The sequence below is a fragment of the Onychostoma macrolepis genome, chromosome 25 (genome assembly GCF_012432095.1).
Source record: "Onychostoma macrolepis isolate SWU-2019 chromosome 25, ASM1243209v1, whole genome shotgun sequence".
Taxonomy (NCBI): domain Eukaryota; kingdom Metazoa; phylum Chordata; class Actinopteri; order Cypriniformes; family Cyprinidae; genus Onychostoma; species Onychostoma macrolepis.
This window is the reverse complement of record NC_081179.1, coordinates 13,770,874-13,790,260: the sequence shown is the minus strand read 5'-3', so window position 1 is coordinate 13,790,260 and position 19,387 is coordinate 13,770,874. Positions and strand designations below refer to the sequence as shown.

Genomic DNA, 19,387 nt, shown 5'->3' with positions numbered 1-19,387 from the left:
CAAGATTTTATTTTGCTGCTCGGGAGACAAGAACAGACACATGGTGATGCTTAAAAACAGATCACAGGTGTGCAGGTGCATACGAAACTCTTTTGTATTTGGACTCTCAAGAGACAAACTACATAATTTGCAAATAAAACATCCCGAACCTGGGGAGCTTCATGTTAAAAATCATAAATAAAGCAAAATACACCAACAGGATACCTGACTAATTTGTCTCAACTTAAAAAAAAAAAAATAATAATAATAATAATTTTCTTCCAATTTAACCATTACAGGGTCCTTATTTACCTTATTTTAGAACTTGAAAAGGCTTTGTCACAAGAAAATATGCATCAACAGACTGATCCGTAATCATGCTAAAGAATTAATGTTCAATATGCTTGAAAGAAATCATTTCACACTGCTTCCCTTATAATTCAGCCATTCAACCAAATACAATCTTGAGTGCATTAATGTACCCTCAGGTGTCATTCATCAATAATATAACAATCAGTCCATCCTGAGGTGGAGAACTTGGTACTGGTTGGGGATAATCACACCAAAAATCCCAACCAGATCCTAATACTGACGTGATGGGTCGTGTCTAAAAGGTTCCTGATGGTACCACATCTTTTAAGGTCGTATTAAAGTCACTTTAACTAAAACTAAATTGTCTGATATTCAGATTTAGACCTGCACTTTTTAAAAGGGAGTATTCATCCAATCAAAGACAATCAAGCTATAATTAAAATACCTGCTTTTAGAAAAATAAAAGATGTCTTTATGAGTATAATAATAATAATAATGAGTGACTTTTTAAAAAGATTTTATGCGAGAATCGTTTTCTATAATGACTGAAAATGTAAAAATAATTTAAATTCACATTTTTGCACCAAACAAGATCTTCTGGGGAGCTACAATCTACTCATTTATGAATTTCTGCCTGTGTAACAGTGTCAGTGCTTACGGATCTTCACAGTACCACAAATGACAACCAACCTCAATGTCATGTATTAACAGAATCCTGAAACTTACAGTTGTGATTCAGATTGAAATGTGACTGAAATGAGCTTTAAATGTTGTAAAAAAAGAAAGGACCAGCTAGTGTTCAGCATTCTCAGAAAGAAGAGGCGTCAGGCTGTTCACATGGCCATCAAAAACACTCATCTAAAGACAAGAGACAACAACGGTATCAGTGTTCAACTCCAAAACAATTCAAAAAGCGACACACAAAAACAACTACTACTACTTACACTCTTCGGCTTATAAACCCCGAGTTTAAAACGACAGCAGATCACGTCTACACAGAAGCCAACAAGACTGTGCAACATGCCTGCAGAAACAAATCACAATCATTTCAAATTGGATTTTTTTTTTTTTTGTTAGCAAATATTCTCTCCATTTACCAGTTGTTGAGAAAATGCCTCCTATGATGCCACAGAGCCGCACGAGGAACTGCCACAAGGGCATGTGCTGCTCAGTCACCTTCACCATCAGCGAGCTGATGTCATACTTCATAAAGATCCCAGAAACCCCATGACTCCCCGCTGCGTGGTTTATCACTCGCTCCTAAAGCAAACATGGCATCAGTAATCATCCTTGGGCAGTCAGGCATGCACAATGTTCTTTACAAAGATAACTTTTTAAAATGTAACTTTGTAAAATGTAGCAAATTGTGTAAGTTTTAAATATAACTTTCATTTAAACAACAGATGGTTATGAATATATATTTAAAGTTGTCTGTACCCGCTCCGTGACTGAATACTGGTGTGTGTCCGCTGACACCTTGTACGTCTGCAGTTTTGTGGGCACAATGGTAATGAAGTACTGGAACATTTGATTATCTAGCAAAAAGGGGGGAGGGGAAAGGAAAACATTTTTTTCCCCAGGCTTATCAGAAATTGTTTTTATGCTGATGTAATCAAATTTGTAAGAGGGAAAAATGATACTGAATTAGAAAAATGCCAAAATGGTCTAAGACCAATAATTTATGTATTCAAAAATAATAAAACTGAATTTTTATTTAAATATAATTTATTATGTATTATTTATATATTTGTACATTTAAATTGTATTACCAGCATGAATGAAAATGTAAGCTGATAATATAATAATATTAGAAAAATACTTTCAGACTAATGATCTAACTGTATAATTTAATATAGTTTTAATTATCATAATTTTTGGTTATGTATTCTTTATATATTCTTATATACATACACACAGATATATATATATATATATATATATATATATATATATATATATATATATATAAATTGTATTAACAGTATAAATATATACTTACGGTGATAATTTGTAATTATTATTGTTGATATTAAATAGATTATTGAAGATAACTGAATTAGAGAAATGCAAAAATGCTCTAAAACTTCTGGATCTTTGTGTATTATTGTGTGTGTGTGTGTGTGTGTGTGTGTGTGTGTGTGAAAATGTTATTTGAATTAGAAAAATGCATAACACACACATTTATTTCCTTAAATATTGATATTTTCGATTACTTACGATCTGCGGACACTTTTTCCGTGCCATCCAGTGGATTTAATATGCCAGGTATTTCCTCTCCAAAAGACAGATGGTCTATCCGATGGGAGAAGTTGTATGCTGAAACAAAACAGTCCTTATTAGCAAACTGACCTGTTGGACATAAAATTTAAAGGCACCATTTGCTCTTTTAGTGGAACAGATGTTGCCTTCTGGTCTGGATTCAAAAGCACTAGATACGTTTTGCATAAAATGAGCCATTCAGATAATATCTATAGATTCAAAACACATTTTTCTAGAACATTGCTTAATTAGGTCTGAAGAAGCTCTTCAGCTTACTCTCATGGCTGACCAGGGCCGCTAGATGAGCATGGCCTCGAGGGTGTGGGATGGCCCTGAAATGAACATGAGATAAGAAAATTCAGAGAAAATATAAAGACGGACTTCCTGACTAACACATATTTGAACTCTAAAGTAGGTTTACAGTACTTAATAGCAACTTTTAATGGAGTGGGTGCAAAAACAAGATGAAAGGAGACATACTTGCCAACAGTGATGTGGAAATTTCCTGCTACTTTGTTGACATAAAGGTATCCGTGTATCCGGCAGGCGTTTAGAGGCTGAGTGGGATCGTCTTCCCTACAGATTGAATGGAAAACGACATACTCCATTAGAAATGACTGTGCTGTATTTGCGCGATTCTTGTTGGACGTGTGGCGTAATACATTCGCGTACAGGTGTTATGTGTCCTGACCTGGGTGGGAGAGCAGTGGGGGCACCTTTCATGACGTTCTTAAACAAAACATCCTGGAGTGAATGTTCTTCACGCAGACGGTTCTGAATGAGCAAAAGTGTCCTGAGGGGCACAAAACCGTGATAAATATATATATATATATATATATATATATATATAATTGTGTCCCAATGTCACAGGAAGCACTTTGAAGGTAGAAAATGTAACCGCTATAAACAAATGAAGTGTAATTTACCTGTGCCAGAGCCTCTGCTGAGGAGAAAGTTCAAAAACAACCTGCAAAAGAGTTTTAAAATATGTTACGACACCACTTTAGCAAGATTTTAGCAAATAAGTAACATTCAGTTACTCACAGGTTCATACTGAAGCCCGTCAGATGCCACCATCGTCTCGGCTAGATCCAACACATCTGCTCCAACAACTGAAAAAAATAAATAATTAAATACACAAGATTATTTTATGATTTTATGCTTTAAGTCATAAGATATACTTACATTGGCACCTCATGGCAACTGTGATATCAATATTAATTCGTAGTTTGCTACAATATGAAAGAATAAAAACAAAATGTTAGCACATCAAATCATGTTATATATAATAACAAAATACAATGTACTGTTACATTATGATAACAGTAAAGAGTCACCTAGTAAAATCCTTATCCACTTCATACTCGTACTTCATCCATGTGTCTCGATACACAAAGAACTCAAAGAAGGCCAAGAGTGCCATGGCCGTGAAGGCCAACACAGACACTGAGGAAGAAATCATATGTGTTAGAATTTGTTTTATGTTTTTTTTAATTCAGTATCACAGCTGTGATATTTGAGAAGAGACAGAAAGGAAAATGTTAAGTATTATCCATGGATAGGATATGTAAGGTCAAACCAAAAATTATTCAGACACCAGATATAATTTTTTATATTTTTTACTAGTGGGTGCAGGAACACTATAGTTCATTTATGTAAGTGAGGATAGCAAAATAAAGTAATCTATGACATATTATACCCAAAAAAATCTTCATACAGTGGACTACCAGTAAAATTGCTAAAACAAATTTGGGACCAAAAATTATCCAGACACTTTTTACCTGACCATGTTTTGCTTAAGTGTTTTTTTTTTTAATTTTCTTTAATTGCTAATGCCACCTTTTTACACCACAGACTGAACAAAATTAAGTGTTGCTTAAATTACAAGCCTTGCTGGTAATTGGTTGGCCTAAATTGGTATTATCTAATTGTGTACTTAAATTTAACAACTGACAGCTATTCAGCCTAATTCATTACATACCTTTCTATCACAGTTATCTGACATTATCAAGATGAATTTGTTCTGACACAGTTTAACTCTGAGTTCATCATAGTTTCTTACCATTTTCTAAACTATAGCGAATAAACTGTAATAATGTGAGAAATGTTGAAGGTGTCTGAATAAATTTTGGTTTGACTGTATATGTGTGTGTGCAGGTGTATAAATATAACACTTACTCAAATTAAAATATATACAGGTGCTGGTCATATAATTAGAATATCATCAAAAAGTTGATTTATTTCACTAATTCCATTCAAACTTGTATATTATATTCATTCATTACACACAGACTGATGTTGTTGTTGTGGATAGAGTCTTTAAAACAGCTCTATTCATTTATACTGTTATCAGCACATGTTGAAGTAGAGTCGTCTCTTGTCTCTGAGAGAATATGCGCTGTTAATGCAGCGTTAGAAAACTCTAACTCTAGTTTTTTTTTACTTTCACTTTCTGTATGACTGAAGTTAAGACGTTCACTGGCATAACTATTGCGCAAAGTTTGCACGTTGCTTGTGTGATATCCATTGGCTCACCTTCATGGTTTAAAACTACATGAATACATGAAAGAGGAATCAATTCGGTATGCCGCACTGTCTGAAACACGTACACTTGTGCGCGCTTCGGGTGTGTGGACCTCTGGCCTACAGAACTGGACTGAGAGACCATTTAAAGGCCTTTGCAGGTGTTTTGAGTTAATTAGCTGATTAGAGTGTGGCACCAGGTGTCTTCAATATTGAACCTTTTCACAATATTCTAATTTTCCTTAGTTGTCAGTTATAATCATCAAAATTAAAAGAAATAAACATTTTAAATATATCAGTCTGTGTGTAATGAATGAATATAAAATACAAGTTTCACTTTTTGATTAGTGAAATAAATTTTTTGATGATATTCTAATTATATGACCAGCACCTGTATATATCCGAAAACAATTACAAAAAAAATACAAAAACAACAAACTGAGGTTCATTTTTTTTTAACTATACATAGGCTATATTTAATAAAAATAAAAATGACAAAAACACAACAAAGTTACTCAAACTTTAACTGAAATATGTGGAAAATATAAAAATATTAATAATCTATCTATCAAATCTCAGCTCATCTCACCGGTTCCTCCACTGGCTGTCGTCTCCACATAGCTCTCGGGAACCTTGGGAAAAGCATCCAACTCCTTCACAAAGTGCAGGGCTTTCTTTTTGTTCAGCCTCCTCATCGTCACAGCAGTTGGCTGTGTATCTTCCTCATGAATTTAGGCTGCGATTCATCATTTGTTTGTCAATTGGTATATAAAGGTGAGCTGCACAGTATAACATACATTTGTGAGCAGTAGTTCAACTTTCTATGTTATAAGCCCAGTGCTAAATATGGAAAGGTTTAACCACATAAGTTAGGACGTAGACCAAATTTGATTTTAAGCAGCTTTTAAAGAGTATTTTTTAACAGTTTGTGAATGCTCAGGTTTTTCAGTTGTCTATGGTTACTGTTAGCCACTGCTAGCCGTGCACTTGTCTGGCTTGCCATTTTACTTACTTCGTTTTCTACCTACCTTGAAATGCTATTTTAAACGGCACATTGTAGTTTCTGCAATTTTCAAATGTATAATCTCCTTTTACAATGAACGATTAATGAAATAACGGACAGAGATGTAGAGGACTCGGAAGAGAGGGACGCTAATGTGTATAGTCGCACGCTTCCGGTCTGGTGGATTATGGGATATGTAGTCAACAAAAATATGGGAGAAAACGAATAGCTACTAGCTTACTACTACTCATACTATTTCTGTCATTTCTTTACGTTTTAGAAGTAGTAAAAGTGTAGAGCAACAAAATAATCCAAATTCAAGCAAACAGAGTTTAATTAAAACACTCACATTGTGCACTGTGAGAAAGCTCTTATTTAATGACATACTTTTCTGAATCTAGAATTAATACTAAATGTGGTTTTGAACATGAAAATGTCACAACACAAGGTAAACAAAACTGTTTTTAAATGTGTCTTTAAAACTTTTTGTAATCTGCAAAAAGTAAGCTAGTTTGCATTATTTTTCTAAATTAAAATAACATTTAACAACAGTAGCATTAAAACCATTTTCGCATAGTAAACCTTAAGCTGTAAGCTTGCATCGCCCCACTTTTAAGTGGCATCTGCATGCAGTAAATACAATATTATACACGTGAATCTAAAAGTCAGCTGAATCCGGCCCCTCGTCCCGTAACACTGGCTGTTCGTGGCTGTCAGAGGTTGGTGTGCCGGTGTTCTCTTGAGAGGGGTCTTCAGAGCAGCAGCTAATGGTGGGAGATATCACATCAGGGCTTGTGTCACATGACTCCGTGCTCTGTTCAGACGTCACAGTGGTTGTGATGGTGGTGGCCACACTGGGAGGAATGGGGTCAAAGTCATCATCATCATCCTCCAGGTTGGAACATTCATTGATGTCTGTTGCAAAGGAAGACACAATATATTTATATTCTACCCAACCATTTTAAGTGTCACATGATCATTCTAATATGCTGATTGGCTGCTTAACAAATATTTCTTATTAATATCAATGTTGAAAAGCTTAATATTTTTGTGGAAACTCTGATACATTTTTCCAGGAGTCTTTGATAATCATTTAGAAGAAACTACAAAGGATAATGCTAGATTATTTTTTTTTTTTTTATTTATTTAAGATTAAACTATTTTGTAATTAGTCTTTCCTAGATGTCACTATATTGTTTTAACATGTACAAAAACTACAGTTTTTGTTTTGTGTGTTTTACTTATTTATTTTGCCAAAACAGTAGTTTAATCGTAGTGCATACCAGTACAAAATACTGCATTATAACTTACTGCTGAAGGCCTCTGGATATTGTTTCGCAACTTTGCCTTTTAAAGTCCTGTGGAAACACAAATTATATTATGCATAGGAAATAACTAATGTTACACAATATATTTTGACCATGGACCACAAAACCAGTCATAAGGGTCAATTTTTTGAAACTGAGATTTATGCAACATCTGAAATTTGAATAAATAAGCTTTCCATTGTTGTTAGGATCGGACAATATTTGGCTGAGATACAACTATTTGAAAATCCGCAGTCCGAGGGTCAAAATATTGAGAAAATCAAAAATATTGAGAAAATTTGCCTTCAAAGTTGTCCAAATAAAGTTCTTAGCAATGCATATTACTAATCAAAAATTAAGTTATGATATATTTACGGTAGGAAATTTACAAAATATCTTCATGGATCTTTACTTAATATCCTAATGATTTTTGGCATAAAAGAAAAATCTATAATTTTGACCCATACAATGTATTTTTGGCTATTGCTACAAATATACCCCAGCGACTTAAGATTGGTTTTGTGGTAAAGGGTCACATATTAGGCTTAATAATATATATTATTTCATATAATAATAACTTTAGTATGAAAAATATAAAAAACAAAATGCATTTTGTTACAAAAACGCTGGAATGTCTTCATTTGCTTACAATGGAGGGAGAAATGTTCATGTCAGATCTTAGGTCTCCCACCTCTTCATAATTAACGTCTTAAGTTGTGAATATAATACCTTATTCGTCTGAAAATGCTGTCCAAGTCTTTCTTCATCTCTATTAAAGTACGGGTGTGCATTAGAAAGTGTTCATTCATCTGTTGTAAGCGCACATTGGACAGTCCGTTAAAGTTGATCAGCATTTCATTGGTCTTCTCAAACCGGTCCAGCCTGGAATACATGAATGCATGCAGCAAAATCAGCTTGAAAGCATGATAAATAACGTTATGCTGCCTAGGCAGGCTACCAAACAGGGAAACTCACATGTGTCTCTGCGCTTGAATGATGGCGTTCACGTCCTCAGAGTTCACCATACTGAGCATCCTATTACAGAATATTCCCGATGCTGTGGGCTCCATGATTACGCTTTTTATAAGACATACAGACAGATTTAGCGTTAATAACAATTCAAATCAACAATGAACTGTTAGATGCAAGTATAGTCGCTTACGTGGTAAAATATTCACTGACTAGTTTGCGTCTGGCTTGGTTTTATTTTGACAACGTCTTTATCAGATGCAGAAGCTATGACGCAAATGCTATATTTGTGAAACGATAAAAAAAAAAATTAAAAAACAATTCACCGGACTGACAAGCAGGCAGACATTTTTGTTGTGAAGTTGTCATATGATCACATGAGAGTGGCGTAATGCGGGAGGCGGGATCACGGAGATTTTGTAAGCGTTGATTGGCTCTTTTCAGAAAAAGTGATGTGATTCATTTTATTTTATATTTAACGTTAAATAATAAATAATAATGAATCGAATAATGAATAACGCACGAATTTTTAAACATATTTTTAATGCTAGATTGCCTAGATATGTAATTAATTTTTTTTACATAAAACAACGCATGCATTTTTTAATGGTTCTATAAATGACAAATATATTAGATATGTGTCACATGAGGATAAATAGTTCATATACTGTATATTTGATGCACATATTATGCATTTTTATATATTTAATATTAAATAATAATTGTAATTAAAAAGTATTAATAATTACAATTTTATTTTAAATAATTATTGATAATTACCATTTCAGGTCAAATAATGTGTCACATGAAGAGGTTAAATAGTTTTGAAATGTAATATAAAAATAATTTTTCTGGCACCACAATAAAGCACACTGCGATATCACTTCAAATCAAATCTTGAATAAGAGTCTCTGGCTCGAGGGCCCGGATGTGTTGAGTCCTGCTTCACCTTTGTTCAGCCAAACACTGTGCTGGGGCTGGTTGTCACCGCTCAGACAGCCCTGAAGGCATCTCAGGTCATGCTGGAGCTTGTGGGAAATGTCACAGTGAATGGGCTTTGCATGATTTGTTTCTACCAGACATGTGCAGGTTCCTCTTCTGCCTTTGACCTTAACATAACACTAACTTCTCATAATGTCACGCATAACTGACGAAAAGATGGTTAGTTTCTGATTCAAAGGCCTATCTGAGAATATGAGAACACCCCTGCACCAATCCCCACCCCCAGGGTGTTTATTGTGTTACAATCCTATTTGATGTTGGCTTTATGTTATATAATTAACACTCATGTGCAGATTAAAAGTGTATTTCCATTTAAAAAAAGGTAAACAAAACCTCCTGGTAGTGAATATTGGATAATTTAATATTACTATTATTTACTTGTACATTATAAATGTTATTATTAAAAATAATTAATTATAATAAATATTATTTAACAATAAATTAATATTAAATCGATAAAATATTGCAGTTATATATTGATTGCAATAAAAAATATTGTAATTATATAAAATTATTAACATTTCATAATTATTCATTATAAAAATATTAATGAAAATATAAAAATATGCGTTAATATTAATAATTACACCACTGCCTGCAACTCAGTGTACTTCCGCGGTAATCCAGTAAGTGGCAGTAAACAGATTCAAAACTCATACTCCCTCAGTGAATCATAATAGAAGAAGCCTTTCACGCATTCGAGCTCTTCAGAAGAGTTAATTTAAAATATATCTCGGTATACCAGTTATTTGTATTATTTAACGGATTTACTTTTGACAACAGGTGAGGAACTCATTTTACAAGTTTTATTTGACCGACGTCGAAAAAAGTAGATTAAAAAGCCGTTGCGTCCTGTGCATCGAGCTGGCTAACATTAGCATCTTCCCATCTAACGTTAACGTTCAATACTCGATTTATCTCGCCATAATTTCCCACATATTAATGTTTTCCCTCACAAATAACTTTTTAAAGTTATGTTTCAATATAAAAGTGTCAAAGAATACAAAACGTCTTTTTAATCTCATTTCAGCCGGTCAGAATGGCAGCAGACTGGATTGGCTGTCTTGTTTCAATCCACTGTGGACCAACTTTGGGAGTGTATCAAGGAGAAGTATCTTCAGTTGATCAGACCAGCCAGACCATCTCTCTCAGACATCCCTTCCACAATGGAGTCAAGTGCACTGTGCCTGAGGTCACCTTCAGGTAAATAATAAAATGAAGATCCTTAAAGGGTCAATGTTTATCATTGTAGTGTCTGTTTTTGATCCTTTATGAATGATTTTAAGACAGACCATCTCGTCTCATTGGTCATATTCTACATTGTTGTTGTATAAAGTCCACTTATGTACTCCAAAGTCAAAATATTATTTTGTTAAACAGTCTTGATACAACAATATAATACCGCATACTCAGAATTTGGATACCAAATACTATTGTTTACTATATTATAACAATCATCTTTTCTAACACACAGTGCTATGGACATTAAAGATCTCAAAATCCTGGAGATCCGTAAGAGCTTCACTGAAGTCCCGAAGCAGAATGGTCCAGACATCAACTTCACATTGACTCCGCATGGTGGACGCAAGGATAAGGGTGGTGGGGCTCCGGTCAATAGCACTCCTGTGATGGTACCTAATAAAACTGAACCCAAAACGCAGGAAGGAGGGGTGTCTCCGGTGCCACACTACTCAAAAAGTTACGGTGAACGTCATATGGACATGGCTGTCCAAAGTAAAGGCTTTAGACGAAGACACAACTCTTGTGAGTCTCCTGTGTCATTGGATATTGAACCTAATCTTTCAGATTTTAACTTTTATATATATTTAGTTAATTAATAATTAATTAAAAAAAAAAAAAAGTTTGCTGTGCTTGTTTGTAGAGTTTATTAAAAATCAATTTGATTACTAATTAATAATAAAAAATAATAATGCTTGTTATTTTTATTATTACTTAATAAAAATGTAAAAAAAATAAAGTTATTCTTAAAATAATCCACTGTAAAAAAAAAAGTTAATTAGAAAATAAAACAATTTCATTTTACATGGTTTAGTTAAATAAATGCTTTATTGGTTAACCATCAAAGAAACACGTAAATATAATTAATATTAAATGTAAATATTAATTTGTTTAACAGTGTTTAGTTTATAGTAGTATTACAGTCTTGTTTTGTGTAATGTTTCTGTTTCATAATACTCACAATAAAATCATGATTATTATTTTATAGTCATGTTACATTGGTTAAAAACAGCAGGAATGTGGCCTATGAAAAGTGGATAGAGATTTTATTAACTAATGCCCTTATTAACTGTTTGTAGGGTCGTCTAGTTGCAGAGGTCCAAATCAGGCCACACCCAAAAAGAATGGGTTGAAGAACGGAGGTCATATGAAGAACAAAGACGATGAATGTTTTGGAGACGGGATGGACGATGTTCCCGATGAAGACTTTGATTTTGAGGGGAACCTGGCACTGTTCGACAAGGCTGCAGTGTTCTCGCAGATCGAGTCGTCAGAACGCAGAGGCAATGGCGCGAGATCTCGAGGAACGCCTGGAGAGCAAACGCCATCACGATACCGGCATGACGAGAACATCCTAGAGGCCAAACCCGTTGTCTACAGACAGATCATGGTTCCACAGAATGGAACAAAAGAATATAGCACTGGTAAGAATCTGACCTCATGATCTTTTTAATAATTTATCTAATTTTGCCTTAATTTATGTCGTTTCTCCCAGACTCAGGGCTGGTGGTACCCAGCATCTCTTTCGAGTTGCACAAACGTTTATTAGCTGCGGCAGAAAGTCATGGTCTCTCTCTGGAGCGCAGGCTTGAGATGACGGGCGTATGTGCAAGTCAGATGGCCCTTACGCTACTTGGAGGCCCAAACAGGTTTGTGGGGCTTTAACAGAAATTGCATAATCAAAAATATCATCAATATCACGTCTGGTTGCCATTGATCTGGTTCTTCTCGTAGACTTACCCCAAAGAATGTACATCAGCGGCCCACAGTGGCCCTACTGTGTGGACCACATGTCCAGGGCGCTCAGGGCATCAGCTGTGGCCGTCACTTGGCCAACCATGAAGTGGAAGTCATCCTTTTCCTGCCAAACTTCGTCAAGATGTTGGAGGCCATCACCAGTGAACTTGCACTGTTTGGGAAGACGGGAGGCAAACTGGTTTCTAATGTGAAAGGTGTGACACTGTTGCATCCACATTTAATAATCATTCATGATACAACGGTATACATTTTTACAATTATAACAATTAGGGGTGGGCGATATACCGGTAGACACGATTAACGAGTAGAGGTTTTGGACTATCGTCTATATCACGGTTACACACTCACGTGACGTTGTTGTGATACGTGATCACGAAAACTTATCGTTTGCACGCATTTTAAGCATTACAGTTTAAAAACAAGTGATTGTAAGCCACTGAAAGTAATCAGCAGTGAAAGAGAACTCATTTCGCTATATGCGCACTGAGTCTGAGAGACGGGACACGGGAGTATTACACGGGAGTATTGAACTGAGTAATTTTTGCCATTTTATAGGCCTTGAATGGTTAAATACTTACACTTGTATGTGTCAAAATGCCCGTTCTTGCAAAAATCCTCGTAAACACAGTAATTTAGGTCTTAAAGCGATAGTTCACCCAAAAATGAAAATTTTATGTTTATCTGCTTACCCCAAGGGCATCCAAGATGTAGGTGACTTTGTTTCTTCAGTAGAACACAAACCAAGTTTTTTAACTCAAACCTTTGCAGTCTGTCAGTCATATAATGTCAGTCAAAACCAAATTAAACCCTGCGGCTCGTGATGATACATTGAGATCTAAAGACACGAAACAATCGCTCTGTGCAAGAAACTGAACAGTATTTATATTGTTTTTTTACCTCTGATCCGCGGCACGGTACAACTGTCCTTAGTGCGTTCACACAACAGCCAGTGCATGATGTGTCTTCTTGCTTTACGGCGGATCGCATACTTATAAGTGCATTACTGCCACCTATCTCTCAAATGGACCATTGACAGTCTGAGTCAATTGAGATTGTAGATAGTGTCAATGGTCCATTTGAGAGGTAGGTGGCGGTAAGTCTGCAATCATCCGTAAAGCAAGAAGAATACCCGTCACTCGCCGGCTGTTGTATGAACGCGCTCAAGACAGTTGGACCATGCGGCGGATCAGAGGTAAAAAACAATATAAATACTGCTCAATTTCTTGCACAGACCGATCGTTTCATGTCTTTAGACCTCAATTTATCGTCACGAGCCACAGGGTTTAATGTGGTTTTGTCTGTTTGTTTGTTTGTTTTTCTCTCAAAGCTGTGAGTCCCATTGACTGACATTATATGACTGACAGACTGCAATGGTTTGAGTTAAAAGTCTTTGTTTGTGTTCTACTGAAGAAACAAAATCACCTACATCTTGGATTCCCTGGGGGTAAGCAGATAAACATCAAATTTTCATTTTTGGGTGAACTATTAAGTGAAAACAAACAGTTTAGAAAGAAAACTAATGTGAAACAGTATATTGGATCCGGGCTAAATCGCTTTTGTAACTTGACTAAAGATTTTTCTGGTCGAGTAGTAGTCATTCATTTTAAGCATTAGTTGACTAATCGCATATTTATTAATAAACCATTTAATTCATTATAATTAGCCTTTAATTGCCTACATAGCCTATAAGCGCTCAAGCACACACATAAAGCTTGCCACAGCACAGGCAGAAGTAATAATTATGAATGTGTCAGGGAAAAACAGTACAGAGGCTGCATTAACATTTTAATAATGTATTGATACATTAAGTTCAAGTTCACAGAAACTGAGACGGCAGAAAGTGCATCCTGATTGCTTTCATTATTTTACAAAAGTGCAATGTTTTGTTGTTATTGTGAGTGCACACAAAAAAAAACGAGTCTTTACATATTCGAAAGATGTATTACTCTTATCTGTATGACCAAAAATGAGGGAGTATTTTAGGAGTAAATTAGTGCACCAGCGCCTCCATCTGTCCTGCAGTGAGCGTGCTCCTCTTCACACTCAGCACAGATTTACTACTAATCACAGAACCGGCTTTACTGACGAGATGCGCATGACTACCTCATTCGATTAATTGCTCAGCCCTAGCACAGACACTTGAACAGCGTAAATTTCTCTAGATTAATATTAGATTGAGCGGCCATGTAAAGTTGTTAATATTTACATATTTCAGATGATTAGTCATATTTGAGATCGATGAATGATTGTTTGGATGTACTGTATCACATAGACCGGCCGTTAACGATCTGTCCATCACGGACTGCGTGAATTAGGTTGTAGATTTTTTTTTTTTTTCTGCGACTAAAAAAATTTTTGGTTGACCAAGCCTCTTCTAGTTGACTAACGTTTAGTCTACTATTAGGGGGCAGCCCTAGAAGAAATATATATTTAATTTACACAGTGAAGAATATGCAGTGTTTTTGTACATTTGATGACTTTATACAATGTATGTAGCAGTTCTTATTTGTTTTACTGTAGTTTTTTTGTCCTATTGCTTGTAATTAGTTTATTCCCATTTAATCACTGGCTGTTTACCTGTCTTCAGTGCGTTTTCTTTTTTTCTTTTTTTTGGGTGACAACAAATTATGAAATTTCTTTGGTATTAAAAATTTTGATTTCATAAAGACCTTATTTAAAGCAAAAATAACTATATTGTGATATATGTTGTGACTCATGATAAGGTTTTGGTCATGTCTCCCACCCCCTAATAACTGATAATTTAATTAAAATATCAGATACTTTTTTTTTTTATCATTGTTGGTTAATATTGGAGATATAGCCTATACCAGGGGTAGGCAACATTGGTCCTGGAGTGCCGCTGTCCTGTAGAGTTTAGCTCCAACCCTAATCAAAGACACCTGAACAAGCTAATCAAGGTCTTCAGAATTACTAGGGCTTCAGTCAGGTGAGGTTTTTTTCAGGGTTGGATCTAAACTCAGCAGGACATCGGCACTCCAGGACCGACGTTGCCTATTCCTGGCCTATACACACTGCTGTTCAAAAGTTTGTTTGGTGAGATTTTTTTTATGTTTTTGAAAAAAGTCTGCTATACTCACCTAGGCTTCAGTAAAAACAGTAATATTGTGAAATTGTATTACAGTTCAAAGTTTTCTGTTTTAAACTATATCATTATTATTTTTTTCTTCTGTGATGGTACAGCTGAATTTTCAGCTTCATTACTCCAGTCTTCAGTGTCACATGATCCTACAGAAATTTGATGCTGAAGAAACATTTATTATTATTATCAATATATATATATATATATATATATATATATATATATAGGAAATTATTGACTTTTATGATTCTTGGAATATAAAGTTCAACAGAACAGAATTTATATAAGAACAGTTATTTTTAGTAACAATGTTAAAATTTTTAATGTCACTTGATCAATTTAATGCATCTTAGCTGAATAAAAATATTTAATTCAAAAGTTAATCTTTAAAAATACTAAAAATGTAATCTTCAGTGTAATCTTGCGATGCCCAAATTATCTATAAAATTGATTGATTTTAAATGCTAGTGTTGTTTTTAATTTATTTAGACAAAATGGTATAACATTTTAAAATTGTTTATTTAACAGTTATCAGCTATAAAATGAAAATAATAATCAGCTTATCCTATTATACAGAATTTTAATATTGCACACCTCTAATCAACCTGACCACTTGTGATTGGATCACCAGGTATAATCCAGTTGAAAGATCTGTTTCCATTAACTCAAATTTTGATGACGAAAAACCTTTAGTATGGTTTCTGTATGTCACATATCTTCCTAACACACCCACCTGAATGCTTAGTTTAGATGGTCTTTGGAAGTCTTGGAAACTTCCACTCTGAATTGCAAAAACATGTTTAACTTTGCACCCACCCACCCTCCTTACGTAATATAACAGAACATTTCTGAAAGTCAGTGGAGGTGTATGATGCATAAATGGCTTCTGTGTTAAAAATTAAACTGCATTAGTCTTATCCACAAAATGTAATTTCACCCTCAGACTTGCCCGAGACGCCAGTCGACCTGGTCATAAACTGCCTGGATTCGCATGAAAACGGATTCTTGAGGGAGCAGCCCTGGTACAAGGCCGCCGCCGACTGGGCCAATCAGAACCGAGCCCCGGTACTGAGCATCGACCCTCCAGTAAGTGGACAGGCACATGCCGTGGAAGCAAAATGGTCACTTTCCCTGGGCCTCCCGCTCCCTCTATCCGAGGGCGCCGGCCGAGTCTACCTGTGTGACATCGGCATTCCCCGACAGGTGTTCCAGGAAGTGGGGATCAAATACCACTCCCCCTTCGGATGTAAATTTGTCATCCCGCTGCACTCCGAATAAGCCGTTGACTTTCACAGTCAAGGCTCACTGAACCTGCCTTAAAGATTTTAAGAATGAACGGACCTCGGTTTGAATGTTGCAGCAGAACTGGAACTTCTCAGTCTGTATTTTTCTCAAGTTCTTCTATACTTCTGTGATGGTTCCCATCAAAGGGAAGTGACGGAAATGATACCAGCTCTTGTGACAAACCTGATATGTTAAAAGCAGAACCAACATCAGTATTCTCGCCATCTGATGCATTCTAACAGTCTTACAAACATATCTTTCAAACAGCCATTTTAATACACAAGGCTGATTATTTTTTTTTTTTTTGGGATGAGACAACTTTCATAACCCATTAAATGTGCAGTTATGCCACAAAAACAGCAACTGGCTTACACTTAATGCAACTTAATTGGTCTTATGGCATTTTTGAATCTTATTTTATCTCAAATCAATTTTAGTTCATAATTGCATATGCTGACTTTAATTTTTCCGATAGAAAATGTGCATTAGATGAGGGTCTCGCCCCCCCTTTTTTTTCCCTTTTTGTGCCAGATTGATCAAAGTCAGTGTTAAGGCACTGAGATTATGGCGGTTTATTGCATGCAAAATTTCTTACAAAGCGTTATTTGTTTTGTTGACCAAGCCCAGTGTGCTGTAAATATGACAGATTGACTGGGATCTTATCAGTGATAAATTGTTGCACACTTGAATGGTAAGATAAGTGTACTAAAAAAACTATTTTGTGATATTGGTTGCCATTGGACCAATGCTGACCATTTTAAGCAGTCGTTGGCCAATACTACTAGTTTTCTTACGCTAAAATTCATTGCTGTGCTTTACCTCATTTCCATTAGTTTCAGTTCTCAGTGCTCAAAAATAAGCAGCTTATGAAATCCTGTTTTAAATGGGTTTCATATCGAGTCAGCATGGCTTGTTTGGTTAGATCAAACAAGGATCTTTTATTAAGAAAGATGCTCCATGTGTTGCAATAAACCTGCTAGCTGAAATCGATTCGTGATTTTATTGCAGGTTGTATTATTATGCGCACAAACCCATTACAAAGCAAAAAGTCAGTGTGTGCTGCACACTCAGTTCTTTTGGGTAATGAATGAGTTTTTCAAAAGCACTGATAAGGACAGTTGAAATATTTGTTTGAATCTGCGGATTACCGTATACCTTCACAGTTACAATGAGAGGCACTTATGACTCGCAAATCCTCTATAAAAGATCCATATGCAACAATAATGAACTTAAAATTGTTACAAAACTGACACCAGGAAATAATGTACAGCTTTCATCAGACTAATTTACTTTTTTACTAAATGTTTTTTTCATTTAAGCTTTATTGTGATGTCTTCTGAATTTGACTAGCAAATATTTTGTCTCAAATTTAATTTAGAAGATTTTTTTTCCTAGCGTTTTATCTGTTTTCTGTTCATAAGCCACATTCTTGATTTAAGCGCTTTTTTTTCCTTTGCTTTTCTCAGTCATGGGGAAATTCTAAAATGTGAATTCTTGGATTTTTTTTCTTTTCACTGTCGATGTTTGTGTCTGTGAGGTCATTGGTGAAGCCTCTGGAGAGCCATTTGTCTCCTTGAAATTAGCTTTTTGAGCTTAAAAACAAAGATTGAATGAGAGGCAGTTATTAAAAGCATTAATAAGTTGATGCTAATGAGATTGCACTGTCACAGAATAGCAAAGGTCCATCTTATAGTGCATAAATACAGATAAGAGAACATGTATGTCAAATCCAAGCTTAAAAATGGTGCCAAAATCATTTGCTGGTTTTTGCAACTTGTTACTTAAGATTAAAAATATAACTGCTGTATTTTTTTTTTTTTCATTTGGTTTCCAAAAAACAAAACAAAAATTGGTTCTAATTGATAGTAGCTACAGAGCCCAGTCATAATATTCAGTTGAATATTGTTTGATACTTGAGCACTACATGTGCTTACATGTATGGTAAAATGCAGTTTGATATAAATCATTCCTCTGTAGGAGTTTGCTTCTAAAATCTGACCAAACTCTTTTTGAGCAACTTAAAAATTGTGAAAACGTTTTGTTGTTATCTGGCGACGTTCATTTGTGTGGCTCCCCCACAGTGATGTCAGCAAACATGCCTCTGAAGGTTTGAGGGGGTTTTGTTCAGTAAAAGTTGAAAGCTACTTTTTGGTTTCTTTCCACAGGTTTCCATTCGTATGCCTTTTGCTTCACAAAAGCATGAGATAAAGGTTGTTAGCATTGCGTCATTTTATCATTTATCTCTACACCTGTTGTATAAGGCAAAACACGATTCAATACTGGTTTAGACAACAACAACGTTACCATTAATTGTGAAATAGTGACATCTGTTCGGCATAGTTCTGATATCACTGGAAACCTTACATGCTTAACATTGTCAGCTGTGAAGTGTAAGGATGGAATAAATAAAGAGAATGGAAATATAACTTTATGACCGTTGTTGTTTTATTTGCAGTCAATTGAATCTCTTTCCATTTTACAAAATTCTATAAAAATACAATACAAACGTACATATTTTTTAATTATTTAATTTAATGTGTGAATGTTTTTATCCTTGCAATTCCCTTTAAAAGCGCGTGCTGTCGCTCCTGTCTCTAAATACGAAATTACGAATCCTACCACAGAAAAGGCTGCTCATAAATATTAATTAGG

The 19,387-nt window shown here is 35.1% G+C and overlaps 3 protein-coding genes across 6 annotated transcripts; 1 reads left to right on the top strand and 2 right to left on the bottom strand.

Annotated features, from left to right (window-relative positions):
* Window positions 1–70: 70 nt before the first annotated feature.
* ergic2 (ERGIC and golgi 2) lies at window positions 71–6,262 on the bottom strand. Of its 2 annotated transcripts, none has more exons than XM_058767071.1 (14): window positions 6,102–6,262; window positions 5,663–5,852; window positions 3,888–3,996; window positions 3,736–3,782; window positions 3,595–3,662; window positions 3,477–3,517; window positions 3,242–3,343; window positions 3,031–3,126; window positions 2,827–2,882; window positions 2,509–2,607; window positions 1,729–1,826; window positions 1,389–1,551; window positions 1,236–1,315; window positions 71–1,149 (listed from the first exon to the last, which is right to left on the bottom strand). In XM_058767071.1, the coding sequence occupies exons 2-14, from the start codon at window positions 5,766–5,768 to the stop codon at window positions 1,084–1,086; spliced, it is 1,131 nt and encodes a 376-aa protein (XP_058623054.1). In that variant the 5' UTR covers window positions 5,769–5,852; window positions 6,102–6,262; the 3' UTR covers window positions 71–1,083. The 2 variants fall into 2 exon arrangements, with proteins under 2 accessions (XP_058623054.1, XP_058623055.1); XM_058767072.1 differs by having other exon boundaries at window positions 5,663–5,809.
* A 130-nt stretch (window positions 6,263–6,392) lies between these two features.
* kxd1 (KxDL motif containing 1) lies at window positions 6,393–12,472 on the bottom strand. Of its 2 annotated transcripts, none has more exons than XM_058767074.1 (5): window positions 12,334–12,472; window positions 8,359–8,460; window positions 8,113–8,265; window positions 7,388–7,434; window positions 6,393–6,991 (listed from the first exon to the last, which is right to left on the bottom strand). In XM_058767074.1, exons 2-5 carry the CDS (start codon window positions 8,451–8,453, stop codon window positions 6,735–6,737), a joined length of 552 nt encoding a protein of 183 aa, XP_058623057.1. In that variant the 5' UTR covers window positions 8,454–8,460; window positions 12,334–12,472; the 3' UTR covers window positions 6,393–6,734. The 2 variants fall into 2 exon arrangements, with proteins under 2 accessions (XP_058623057.1, XP_058623056.1); XM_058767073.1 differs by lacking the exon at window positions 12,334–12,472 and adding an exon at window positions 8,546–8,724.
* On the top strand, window positions 10,002–19,166 carry edc3 (enhancer of mRNA decapping 3 homolog (S. cerevisiae)). Of its 2 annotated transcripts, none has more exons than XM_058767070.1 (7): window positions 10,002–10,137; window positions 10,385–10,557; window positions 10,829–11,052; window positions 11,673–12,017; window positions 12,089–12,242; window positions 12,328–12,545; window positions 16,395–19,166. In XM_058767070.1, the coding sequence occupies exons 2-7, from the start codon at window positions 10,394–10,396 to the stop codon at window positions 16,727–16,729; spliced, it is 1,440 nt and encodes a 479-aa protein (XP_058623053.1). In that variant the 5' UTR covers window positions 10,002–10,137; window positions 10,385–10,393; the 3' UTR covers window positions 16,730–19,166. The 2 variants fall into 2 exon arrangements, with proteins under 2 accessions (XP_058623053.1, XP_058623052.1); XM_058767069.1 differs by having other exon boundaries at window positions 10,829–11,118.
* The last annotated feature ends 221 nt before the right edge of the window (window positions 19,167–19,387 follow it).

What these genes read in the sequence shown, in the direction of transcription:
- ergic2 (XM_058767071.1), bottom strand. Translation starts at nt 5,768, where the DNA reads ATGAGGAGGCTGAACAAAAAGAAAGCCCTGCACTTTGTGAAGGAGTTG. An exon ending in GACAGCCAGTGGAGGAACCG is followed by an intron (nt 3,997 to 5,662) that starts GTGAGATGAGCT and finishes TTTCTTCCTCAG; the next exon opens with TGTCTGTGTTGGCCTTCACG. An exon ending in GGGTTTATAAGCCGAAGAGT is followed by an intron (nt 1,150 to 1,235) that starts GTAAGTAGTAGT and finishes TCTTGTCTTTAG; the next exon opens with ATGAGTGTTTTTGATGGCCA.
- kxd1 (XM_058767074.1), bottom strand. Translation starts at nt 8,453, where the DNA reads ATGGAGCCCACAGCATCGGGAATATTCTGTAATAGGATGCTCAGTATG. An exon ending in ATTCAAGCGCAGAGACACAT is followed by an intron (nt 8,266 to 8,358) that starts GTGAGTTTCCCT and finishes CATGTATTCCAG; the next exon opens with GCTGGACCGGTTTGAGAAGA. An exon ending in ATATCCAGAGGCCTTCAGCA is followed by an intron (nt 6,992 to 7,387) that starts GTAAGTTATAAT and finishes CCTTTGCAACAG; the next exon opens with ACATCAATGAATGTTCCAAC.
- edc3 (XM_058767069.1), top strand. Translation starts at nt 10,394, where the DNA reads ATGGCAGCAGACTGGATTGGCTGTCTTGTTTCAATCCACTGTGGACCA. An exon ending in GTGCCTGAGGTCACCTTCAG is followed by an intron (nt 10,558 to 10,828) that starts GTAAATAATAAA and finishes TCTAACACACAG; the next exon opens with TGCTATGGACATTAAAGATC. An exon ending in CTACTTGGAGGCCCAAACAG is followed by an intron (nt 12,243 to 12,327) that starts GTTTGTGGGGCT and finishes TTCTTCTCGTAG; the next exon opens with ACTTACCCCAAAGAATGTAC.